The following is a 13241-nucleotide window of genomic DNA, read 5'->3' as shown; positions in this document are numbered from 1 at the left end:
TTAAGTTTGAGGATGATTCTCAGAAAAACTTAATTTTTTTCATAGTTCACAATGTATACAGTGCAACAGCAAAAACTGAGGAAAAATAAATTGAAAGGTTGCTCTTGTGCAAAAACACAATGTTAGCAATCAGTGCACAGAGAGCGTACATGGTTTCTTTGCGCATCAATATTAATGGACTGTAATCAACAACCCTAATAAAACTCGCCTGAACCTATCAAGGTCTTCAGGGCCACTTGAAAAATCACAGGGCAGGTGAGCTGAAGCAGGTTGGGAATAGATTTTGAAGGCCATGAGTCCCCAGGAGCAGGGTTGAAGACCTAGGGATAAAAGTATTGAATTGAGGTGTTTCAATCAGACCTATTGCCACAGGTATATAATAATCAAGCACCTAGCTGTGCACCTTGCATTTATGAACAATTGTGGAAAAAAATAGGGCATTCTGAAGAGCTCAGTAAATTCAAGCGTGGTGCTGTGATAAGATGCCACATTTGCATCGTCAGTTCATGAAATTTAATTTCTGATAGATATTCCAAGATCATCTTCAAGTGATAGTTTTACAAAGTGGAAGCGTTTAGGAACAACAGCAACAAAGACCATGTAAGGCCAGAGACTGGTGTGTAAAAGGAGTCAGGAGCACTGGAAAGTCACTGAATTCTGGAGCGGTGGAAACGTGTTCTGTGGAGTGATGAATCGCACTTCAGGCAAGTCTGGGTCTGGCTGATATCAGGAAAACATTAACTGTCTGACAGCATTGTGCCAACTGTGAAGTTTGGAATAATGGTATATGGCTGTTTTTTAGGGGTTGGGCTACGTCAGGGGTAGGCAAGTTCGGTCCTAGAGAGCCGCAGTCCTGCAGAGTTCAGCTCCAACCCTAATCAAACACACCTGAACAAGCTAATCAATGTCTTCAGGATTACTAAGGCTATAGGCAGGTGAGTTTTTTTTTCAGGGTTGGAGCTGCACTCTGCAGGACTGTGGCTCTCTAGGACCGAACTTGCCTACCCCTGGGCTAGGTGAAGGGAAATCTTAATACTAACAATTCCGTCATGACTGTGCCTCAGTGCACAAAGCAAAGTCCATAAAGACATGGTTCGGTGAGTTTGGTGTGGAAGAACTTGACCCGCACAGATCCCTGACCTCAACCCCATCAAAGACTTTGGGATGAACTGGAATGGAGATTGTGAGCCAGGCTTTCTCATCCAACATCATTGCCTGACCTCACAAATGCTGTACTAGATGAATGGGTTAACATTCCTACAGAAACACTCCAAATTCTTGTGCAAAGAGTAGAAGCTATTACATGTGCAAAGGGGTGACCAACTCACTATGTATTTGAAAGCTGTCATTAAAGTCCCTGTTGGTTGTAACGGTCAGGAGTCCCAATACTTTTGTCCATATAGTGTGTTTTGCACAGATGTTTTACAATCATATAAATATTAATTTGTATAAGTTGTGTTTTCTTTTGTATAAAAATATTGACACCTAGCAGGTCTTCCACTGCAACAAATGGATAGAGTACAACCTGTGATGTTGATTGGTTCAGACTGCCCACATCTCATCACACCTATTGAACCCGTCCTGCTAAGCCCACTAGGCGGACCTGCAGCAGTTAAGACCCGCTTAGGATGGACTCTTCAAGGCCCCACGCATGAGATTAAACATGGACTAAATGTTCACCATTGCCTTTTCACATCTGTTCCCCCAAACTCTGACCTGTTCACTCATGTTGAGAGACTGTGGCAGATGGATGTGGTTCCCTACCACAGTGAAAAGGTTGTAACACGATCCAAGCTGGATCAGGAAGCCATCCAACTGCTACAGGAGAAAACAACAAGAGTAGAAGTTGACGGCATTATGCTTTATGCCACGCCACTCCTTCGGATAAAGAACATGCTACACTTAACCACGCCCAAAGAAGCCGTTCTCCCTCAACTTAGAAGTGTGGAAAGGAAGCTGCTAAAGAACTCAGATCAGGCTTCAACCTACCAGGCTGAGATCGCTAAGCTGAAGGAGGCTGGCTATGCAGTAAAGCTGGAGCCAGGTGAGGTTGAGAACTCCAAAGAGTCGTGGTACATTCCCAACCACATGGTGCAGCATAATAGCAAAAACCGAGTTGTCTATAACCGTTCCTTCGAGTACGAGGGTCACAACCTAAACCAGTTCCTTCTTCCAGGACCCATGTTAAGCCCATCACTGCTGGCCGTGTTACTCCAGTTCCGTGAGCACTCCATAGCTGTAAGCAGTGACATTAAAGGTATGTTTCACCAGGTGAGGCTGCTCCCTGATGACATGCCCTTACTTTGATTCCTGTGGAGGGATTTGAAGCCAGAGCAACTTCCAGATGTGTATCAATGGCAGGTTGCTTCCCTTTGGCACAACGTGGATTACAGCCTGCCTGGAGAGTGGAGACAAAGTCAGAGAAGTCATTGAAAGGTAATTTTATGTTGACAATTGTCTGCATAGTGTTACCTCCGAAGAAGAAGCCAAAGACTTGGTTGGTCAGCTCTGTTCACTTTTAGCTTCTGGCGGCTTTGAACTGCAGCAGTTAGCCAGCAATTGCCCATCCGCAATTAATCACCTCCCCCCTGAATCTAGGTCAGATGCCTGTGATCTCTGGCTCCTTCAAGGTCAGCAAGATGTCTGTGAGCCTACACTTGGTCTCCACTGGCACTGCCAGTCTGACGCTCTCCGCTACAAACATAGAAGTAAACACTGCTCCACCGTGACAATGCGCAACATCTACTGCGTACTGGCAAGCCAATATGACCCTCTTGGTTATATCATCCCTTATATTACCAGAGCCAAGATATTGGTGCAGCGTCTATGGAACAAGAGACGTGACTGGGATGACCCACAGTTACCCGAGGACCTCCTTACTCTGTGGTGTGAATGGGAGAAAGAGTTGAGTATACTAGATGATATATCTCTGCCCAGATGTTACTTCAGCTCGAAGATGGATCACCCGTCCTGTAGACATGAGATTCACATCTTCTGTGACTCATCAGAACAGGCATATGGCTCAGTGGATTACCTGCGGACAGATAGTAAAGAGGGTCAAGTTGAAGTTGCCTTTATGGCTGCCAGGTCTAGAGTTGCCCCTCGTTAGCAGCAGTCCATACCCCGTCTGGAGCTATGTGCAGCTCTCAGTGGTTCTCAACTTTTCAAACTCCTAGTTACGGAACTTACAATAAAAAAAGTTCAGACTCCACCGCAGTGCTTACATGGTTGAAATCCAGCTCATGCCGCTACAAAGTATTTGTAGGGACACGTGTAGCAGAGATTCAAGAGCAGACAGCATCTGCTTCCTGGCGCTATGTCAAATCTGGAGACAACCAGCGGACGATATAACTCGAGGCAAGTTTCTCCGAGACCTCTCGAGAGGGAGCTGGTGGAGTCAGGGTCCACCATTCCTCAAGCTGCCACCAGATAGCTGGCCTGAACAACCTCCCTTATCTTTTGAAGAGCAAAGCCGTGAGTTAAGACGGTCTGCATTCTGTGGGTCAGTGACTGTTACCACACCCTTGCCAAAGCCAGAGCAATACGACACTCTGTCAGCCTACTTAGATGCCTGTGATCAGGAGCTTCATGGGGCGGCCTACACCTCATGCGCTGACACCCAGAGAGAAGTTCAACTTAAGATCCTCTGTCAAGCCCAAGCTGAGTCCTTTCCTGCTGAGTTGAGTCTTATGAGGTCAGGAAAACCAGTGTCAGGCAGAAACAGATTGACTCTGCTATGGGACTGATTAGAGTAGGAGGTCGTTTGCGTCACTTTGAGGTGGTTGAAGCAGATGCTTTACATCCAATTGTCCTTGAACCTCAGAATCCGGTAACCAGGCTAATCACCAGGGATTATGATGAGAGACTGCACCACCCTGGCTCGGAGCGTTTGTTTGCCGAAATAAGAAGGACATACTGGATATTAAGAGGCTGTGAAGCCATCCGCCAACACCAACGGCAGTGTGTGGAGTGCAGAAAATAGAGAGGTCTTCCAGAAGTTCCCCTCATGGCCGACCTGCCTCTCACCAGACAGAGGTACTTCAAACCAGCCTTCTATTCAACAGACATGGACTATTTTGGCCCCTTTGTTATCAAGATTGGCTGCCGCAACGAGAAAAGATGGGGTGTAGTGTTCAAGTGCATGCCCATCAGGGCAGTCTATCTTGACATTCTTCATAGTATTGACTTGGACTCGTTCTTAATGTCCCTGAGACATTTCATCGCACGCCGAGGGAAACCATACGAGTTGCTCTGTGACCAGGGCACTAACTTTAAAGGGGTAGAATGTGAACTGAGTGAGTCCTTTGCTGCCATGCAGAATGAGCTACACCGTCATCTCGCCGGCCAACAAATCAAATTTGCCTACAACCCACCAGGTGCACCTCACTTCGGCGGTTGCTGAGAGAGGGAAATCCACTCGATCAAAGCAGCCCTCAAAGTGACCATCGGGGCCCAGACAGTCACAGAGGAAGTACTGAGAACAGTCTTGGTTGAAGTTGAAGCGGTTCTCAACTCGACGCCACTCTGATTGGATGTCGAGATGCATCCTTACCTCAGGTAGTCTACCAAGATTCTGAGATCCTGAGTCGCAGACACTAGCGCCACAGTCAACTGCTTGCAGATCATTTCTGGAGGCACTTCCTGAAATATTACCTACCCAGCCTCCAAGCCCGCCAGAAATGGAAAACCGACAAGCGGACACTAGAGATTGGTGATGTGGTCATGATTGTCAATCCCCAACTTTCTCGTGCCCTCTGGCCAGTGGGGAAGATCTCCCAGGTTTTCCCAGGCGCAGATGGAAGAGTACGGGCAGCCAACGTCGAGGTTAAAGGTAGGACTTACACAAGAGTTGTGGCTCGACTCATTCTGCTCCCAGCCCTACCTGAGGATGATTGATGTTAGGATGCCGACCTTTTGCTAGATTAGCAAATTCAGTCCCTGAATTTGGGGGCGGCTGTACAAAAGGCCCAGATATTCTTGAATGTCCCGGATAATCCCAACCAATCAGAGTGCTCGATGCTACCACATCATCCCGTGCTTACGAAGAAGAAGTGAAGAGAAGCTGCGTCACTCATGCGTCACTCACACGTGGAAAGTCCGCCAGCTTTGGTCTAATACTTATCCATCCACGTTGGATTGCCATTAAGTTCTAGTTGATATTGAGTTACTGTGTGCGTGCATGTGAAAGAAGTGAGTATTGACTATATATTTTCTGTTGTAAATGAGAAATTGTCCGTTCGTTTCCCAGGCCATTAGAGTTGTTGATTAGCAACATCCTGACTGTATTAATCTTTCTATTTAGTATATATCTTAGTATTCCTATGTTCTACTTCAATACATATATGTTGCACATCATGTTATTGCTCTATGTAAGCGATATTTGGAGATGGTTATTATCATGCGATGATCAGCCATTTGTCACATGCTTATGTTCAATGCATATTGAGCAACATTTACATGCTAATAATAGCACCCTCTTGTGAACATTCAAAGAACACCCAGACCTGTTCAGAATACTTCATTAATGTCATTACTTATGTTCATTTGATTACGGTTTAATTATTTAAAATGGATGTTTATATTTGTGTAACACCTGTATGTGTATATATCAGTAAATGTATTTCTCTTGTTCAGTTCTTGCAGAACCACACATGTATACTCAAAAGTTCTTCAGTAAACTAAAAGGAACCTAGACATTGCTTGGTGCCTCTTCAATTAAGAGTCGTCTCATTCAGTCCTAACCACTGCCTACTGCGTTTCACACCCATCCAAATAGTGCAATTTCCTAACTCCATTTCAATACGCTACATTTCAATTTGACTATAATTATTTTGTGTCTCTTGCACACTTGTGGTCAGAGCGTGTACTTAAAAAAAAAAAACTACTTTTTCTACTTTAAAAAATATATATATTCTAGCCAGTAGTAATTAAAGACTCACATTGTCATCGCCAAACTTCTCTCTATTTTTATTATTATTATTTTATATATATATATAAAAATTTTGTAGCTCATTAGAATGTTGTGCTGCTTTAGAAGCATGTTGGGTGGAACCTTCGAGCGCAAATGCTATCTGCAAAGTTATTGCCTGGTAAGGTAGCAAGCCAAAAGATGCAGTTGACCTTTATCAGGGCTGCGTTCAGTCCCGACAAAAACGGTGCAAAACGTTTTTTAAACGGAAACGGTGATGCATTGAACACACTGTTCTGATGACGCAAGAGTTGCAACTATGGCAGCTGAGAAGGCCATTTTTGTGTTATTTTTGAAGAATTTTCGGAGCCTGATGAAATCAGTATAAATACGTGTTTAATATTGCAAAATACGCTCGATGTTACAGTCACTGCCCTTGCCCTCCAGAATAAAAGAGAACATCCCAATCAAATGAAAGGGAATTTGTGGAAACTGTGGTTCCTAATTATTGTGATCCAACATTTGGCTCGCATTTCAGGATGAAAAGACAAACATTTCAGGTGAAGGATAATCCACTTCTTACCTCCGAGACTGTGTTATGATCTATATGACCTTATTATTTTTATTGTGAGTATTAGGCTTATCATTATTGCTGATCACTGTTGTTGTGCTATGATATTGTAATATTTACCATTATACTGTATAATCAGAGGGGTATAGAAACGTTTATGAAACTCCATAATACAATAGCAAAATATATAAATATGTATAGTATTTTTATGTTACATTAATCAGTGTCTAGCACACCTTCCTAAGGAAAGGATATGGACCAGAAGACATTGCAATTACTAAATGATATTTAGACAGACTTAAAGAAGTTCCAGATCTATACATGTGCTCTTATTATTTCAGTTATTTTGCCTTTAATGTAAATAAACATGTGCAAACAATATACTTGCTCTTGTGAATTAATTTGGATGTTAATTACATTGTGCCAGCTGTCTCTTTATATACATGTTGCTGCTGATTGGGCTGACATGTTTGACACACCCACCAAACAAGAGAAACCGTACCTCAAACCATAAGCACACCGTTTCCAGGAAACATGTCGTTCAACCCGGAAACCGTAGCAAAACGATACACACCGGTTTGAGCTTGAACTTGCCCAGATCATGTGTTGTGGCAATGGATCGAACCATTTAGAATTGTGTGAAGGGGAATTACAGGCTGATGTTGACAGTATATTACCTGAGAAAACTTGCTCTAATTTTTTTCCCGCCCACTTTAGCTTATGGCACATTTTAGTTGACATTACCCTACATATTTTGAGGGTTTGGGGGACACTTGTTAAAAAGGTTGCTGAGCCCCATTGTTCTCAAGTACACCCTAGCGATGTAGTCTAAATTCCTCAACCCTTCCTTCATCTAATGTGTACAGGTGTAATCTCACCTCACCTGATAACACAAAACGTCCTGCTCCACTGATATTTTCATGATTTGATGTTTACTGAAGATGGCCACAAAATGAGGTGGGTTTTTGTATTAATGTTGAATTATGTGTTTTAGGAATAGTATGCACAATGGAAACAAACCCAGACACAAAGCACCTGTTACACTGAATAGTGTTGATCTTTACACACTTAAATTATTGTAATTGTGAGTGGGTTTTCATTTTTTAAATCCTATAAGTTATTACACAAGTTTTGCGCACAGGCATTTTACTTTTGAATTTGCATCTAAAGCAACTTGGACTCGGGTGCGTACTTCATAGGTTGTGGCTAGAAGGGATACAGCAAAAACCGGAACCTAACATTAATTTGAATTTTCTACCTATTAGATTGTATTTTATTAACGTCTACACCTACCCCAAAACTAAACCTACCCCTTACAATAATGCAGAAATAGTCATTGTTGTACAGTGTTACAAAAATTACGCTATATTGATGTGCGCATGCCCAGTAGCCGCAGCTGTATCCTTTCTAGCCTTAACCCACTTCACCAGGAAGTAAAGTAACATGCGCATGCGTTTTAGCCGATCACGATGTCATTAGTTCAACAAAACACGTGTAAGGGTTGACAGGTGTGATGATTTACTTTATGAGCAAGAGTGAGTTGAACTGCGGAAACAATACCACTCGGACCGCAGCAAACGTGTACAGTGTAAAAGCCCCCTGAAAGTGGGTTCATTTGATAAATTGAATGGCAATATGTCAGCAAAGCATATATAAACATATGGTGCGTTCAAGTCATGTTGGATAGATCGTATTTACGAGTTGAACGCATATGAACGCCACCAAAAAGTGTTATCACGATTAAACTCGAAATTTTCTTTAAGCCCCGAGTTTCCGAGTTGGGGGCGTGTCAACGAGAAACATGGCGGAATCGATGGATGCAACGTCTGTAGTTGACAATTGATAGTTTAGTTGTCCTATAAACGTAAATTGGTCATGTAGAACTGCATGTCTGATAGAGGGAGACCGAGAGATTGCCAAAGTAAAGCATAAATCACAATACGTATAGGTTAAGCAGTGACATTGTCAGGCTTTTTATTTACAAACAATAAGCTTTTTGAATGTGGCAGGATTGTAATATAACAATTAATAATAGGTTTTTATGCGATACAGATTAAAGTGGCTTCATAAATTACTTTTAAAAAATATTTAAAAAAAAACGCAAAACACACCGGATGCGAATTCTTTGCTCTTCATTTTCTAACAGCAGCCTGTTGTATTTTCTTGTAGTTTATTAAAATTAGGTACACCGCCATCTTGTGCCGACTAAACTGACTTGAACGCATCTGACGTCGTAATTACGATTTGTCAAGTCGTAAGTACGAACGTCCCAGGAGGACTTGAACACAGCATTATACCATGGTCTGATTGGCTGGAAACCATAGACTGTAAAAAAAAAAATCAAACATTACATCAAAAACAAAACTATGCAAATATAGGTTTTTATGCGATACAGATTAAAGTGGCTTCATAAATTACTTTTAAAAAATATTTAAAAAAAAACGCAAAACACACCGGATGCGAATTCTTTGCTCTTCATTTTCTAACAGCAGCCTGTTGTATTTTCTTGTAGTTTATTAAAATTAGGTACACCGCCATCTTGTGCCGACTAAACTGACTTGAACGCATCTGACGTCGTAATTACGATTTGTCAAGTCGTAAGTACGAACGTCCCAGGAGGACTTGAACACAGCATTATACCATGGTCTGATTGGCTGGAAACCATAGACTGTAAAAAAAAAAATCAAACATTACATCAAAAACAAAACTATGCAAATAAGAAAGTCATCCCAGGGTTTAGGGAGTAGAGTGTGAAACGACAGTGTATGAATAACCAGGATGAATTGTTAATCCTGGGTGAAGTATGAGCAGTGTGAAACGTGAAACAAGGTAGCCTACCCTGGATCACCTGGAATCCTGGATAAACCTGAACCCTGTTACCTGCGGTTTAGAATGACCAAGGGTTTAAGAGGTTATATGATGTTGCTAAAAGGAACATTCTTTTGTGTATTTGGTGTAATGAAATGTGTTTATGCGGTTTAAGGTTAAAAAAACACATTATTTTCCACATAAAACAGTCCTGTTAGCAGCACCTAAAACAACTTTTATTTAAATTCTGAATCGATTATAGTCTGCCTAGAAAGCAAGCAAATAGCGCTTTCATCTAACGTTAATCACTAAAAAGCTGTCACTCACTTCAATTTATCGCAATCTCACGATTCCGTGAACTGCAAACAATATCTTATTTACATTGTGTCTATGTGTGGCGTTTAGCATTCAGTGAATTCTGACAGTCACCCTGTATCTATTTATATATTTCTTTATTAAAGGGGTCCTATTATGCTTTTTCACTTTTTTTTAATTTTAGTCAGTGTGTGATGTGTATGTTTGAGCATAAAAAAGATCTAGAAAGTTACAAATCTCAAAGTCCACTCCATTTTCAAGAACTACAACGAACGGCTCGTTTGGACTACAGCGTTTGGTTTCCGGGCTTTGTGATATCACAAAGCGGCTCATTGGAATATCATTACAAATAATTCCCGCCTACAGAAATTCGAATGGTTGGGGGGTGGGGAGGGGCGAGGTTGTGGTTAGAACGGTAGGTTGAGTGAGCGCATGAGACGAGACGACGAAGAAGAAGTGCTGCTGCAGAGTTAGTGCATCAGACAAAACCAAGAAGAAGAGCAGCTGCTGTGCTGTAGCCTCAAATTTTTGGCATGTCTAGAACAGCGGTTCTCAATTCCAGTCCTCGCGTAACCCCGCTCTGCACATTTTGTATGTTTCTCTTATTGCTTCATACGTTTGTTATATTTGACTGTAAGTGCCCTGCGAAGTGGACATTACCGGATATTCCTCCATGATTCCAGTTTGAAGGGAGCGTATATGTTCCATACAAAGGGCATTTAAGTGTGCGAGACGTGAATTTAAATTGTATTTATTTACAGAGGTATATTATGTCCCACTTCACGCTTCTCTAGTAAGTTTGTTTGTGTGATGACGCTGCAGGCAGCGGCGCAGCGCAAATCTGTAAATGAATATTCCGAAGTGAAGTAAACTTCAACGGATATCCCCTGCTCCAGGAGTAGGGAGCAATGCACACTGTGTAGGGACCATGCCAATCGGAACACAGTTCATGCACAGAGCTCACTTCTAACGAGATGATGATCTGAATCAGGCGTGTTAACAAAGAGAGACGTGCAAAACATGCAGAGCGGGGGTATGCGAGGACTGGAATTGAGAACCGCTGGTCTAGAACAATTCTTACAAGTACAACACGACGTAGCTGGGCCGTTTGTGCCAGGCTGGGGAGAGAGGTATTGTAATAATGTAAATTATGTGAAAAATTATGCGTTTTTCGAACCACCAAGCATGAGAGCATGTTCTAGTACACCCCCAAAACAAAATCAAGACTTTGTAAAAGAGCATAATAGGACCCCTTTAATATTTTAATATATTATGATCATATATTAACCATTTGCACACACGAGCATTATCCGGATTCGCTCCTCCCGACCGCAGACGCAGGTTTACAAGCCACTTTTTCCAGCGTTTTTCAGTTAATTTCTTGAATTTTCTCCACTTATGAGCAACACATTTTTGTACACGATAAAAGCTCCTTATGGTTTCTCGGGTTGGCCGATTGGAGCATCCATAAACAACACAAAACACGGGTATTTTAAGTTTCTGCTAGTGATTTCTATGGAGAGAAAAATGACTTTTTATTTTTTATTTTTATTTTTTATTATAATATATGAAACACAGAATGACATTAATATACTACATGCCAGGGAGCAAGATTCACAGTTTTTTTTACAGCTTTCTTATTGGAAGAGTCAGAAATCAAATACATATACAGTTTTAACTCTTCCAGAAAAAGGTTAAAGAGAGGCTTACACTTACAATATTTACATTTGTGTACAAAATATTTGGCGAGAAACAAAATAAGATTGAGTAAATAAAAAACATCTGATTGTTCTCTTTCAAAATGTGTATAACCCAGAATAACATTTTCATATTTCAATGAAATTTCAGGAATTATATCACAAAAAAATACTCAAAATGTTTTTCCACAGATTTTTAGTATACTCACAGTACCAAAATAAATGAGACAAATCTTCAGTTTGGAGACCACAGAAGGAGCAATTTACATCAGAATCCTCAGAAATAAACCTTTGTAAAAAAAAAACATTTTGTGGGATAGCACCGATGTATCATTTTATAAGACACTTCTTTTATCTTATTGTACAAAAATCATTTTTGAGGCAAAACCCACACTCTAGCCCAGTTAATTTCACCTACATGTCTGCTCCAATAAAAGATGGCATTCAGACAAGAGACAACCTCATTCTGGAAAAGAGCACGATTGCTCCTATTATTTGATTTGGTGTTAAGGGATAATTTACCAACATATGTATCAAATACATTGAGATATGGCACAATCTGAGAGACCTTGTTATTAAAACCCTTCATAAACATAATAATCCCCGAAGGGATAGCTCCAAAAACAATAGCATATTCGTTTGCTGTAATTGGGATTTTATAATGTGACAAAAACTTGGTCCCTTGGTCATTGAATAACTGACTCACCAAAATAATATAATTTTTAGCCCAATTATCAAAATAAATTGATTTATTCTTGTACAGTAGATCTCTGTTGTGCCAAATTATATAACTGTGTGGGGAAAATTATGCTTGTAAATTAAAGACCACGATAAGAGACATTGTTTGTGAAAGTGAGATAATTTGGAAGGAATTTTGTCAGGATTATGAATACATAAGAGCAAAAAATGTAGACTACCTAATTTAGAAAAAATAAAATTTGGTAGAGAAAAATCACTTCCTGCCCTCCCGCTGCATTTCGCGCGTCATCAGAATCACGTGATTGCAAACAACCAATAGAGTGAGCGCACCTCCGTTCTCCCCAATCAGCACTGCTCTAGCCAACTGCGTAAACACCCACCATTTAAAAAAATACAAATAAAACAGAAAGCGGGAGAGAGACAGTGGGATTATGGCGTCTACTGGGTCAGATCGATAGTTAGGCAAATTAAAACTAAAGAAAACCGTATGAAACTTAAGCTTCGAAATGACAGACAACGAACAAAAAAGGTAATTTGCAAGAGCTGCGTCACAGCGCATATCAAAAGCTACCTTATCAGTTCTGTTTTCAGTACTGGCGAATTAACGATACATTCTTAGATGTTTTTGTTAGTACATGAATGTTATCTTATCTTTATCCATTTTATCTCAACAGATTAATTTTAAATAAGTTTGATGCATGTTGGCTATTCCCAATTCAGAAGAGCGCACACACAGCCTGTGTCTGTGAATGTGAATGCTTCTCATACTCGCTCCTCTCTGCCCCACGCAATGCTTGCCGCACTCACGCAGCCTGTCTCGTAATGCTCGTTTATACTCGCACCCGGCTCCTCAAATCCCCACGAGCGCATCTGGCAGTATGGATGAGGCTTGACGCACGCGCGCAACCTGTGTGGACTCACGCCTGGCTCCGCGTTTAAAACGAATGTAAATTCAGTCTAACTGCTTGCTAATTTCACTTGGATGAAATGAAACATTCAGCACATTTTCCACTTGCTCTTAAAATACTTAAAATGAATAAATCAGCTTATGTAACATGTAATACTTTAATAATTGACTTATAGTTCTTTATTTATAAAAATAAAAAACATTTCTGTGAAATTCAGTAATTAAGTTACTTCTGTAAAAGTAGTTATACCATTATAATCTTGCCTGCTGAAGAAAAAAAACAATAGAACCCCTCCCAAAACACAATAACAAATGTAATGGATTTCAGGGTTATAA

General features: G+C 40.9%; 1 protein-coding gene across 1 annotated transcript in view; it reads left to right on the top strand.

Moving 5' to 3' along the window:
• The first annotated feature begins 7396 nt into the window (after positions 1-7396).
• LOC107587718 (uncharacterized) overlaps positions 7397-13241 on the top strand; it is a 31231-nt gene continuing 25386 nt past the window's right edge. Inside the window, exon 1 of the mRNA XM_016275601.1 lies at positions 7397-7436. Coding sequence (XP_016131087.1) covers positions 7408-7436 — 29 coding nt within the window. The 5' untranslated portion in view covers positions 7397-7407. The remainder of the gene's footprint in view (positions 7437-13241) is intronic.

Source organism: Sinocyclocheilus grahami, unplaced genomic scaffold (assembly GCF_001515645.1).
Source record: "Sinocyclocheilus grahami isolate Dianchi unplaced genomic scaffold, SAMN03320097.WGS_v1.1 scaffold95.1, whole genome shotgun sequence".
In the NCBI taxonomy this organism is placed as follows: Eukaryota; Metazoa; Chordata; class Actinopteri; order Cypriniformes; family Cyprinidae; genus Sinocyclocheilus; species Sinocyclocheilus grahami.
Note: the sequence above shows the minus strand (reverse complement) of the source record. Positions and strands in the feature narration are given on the sequence as shown.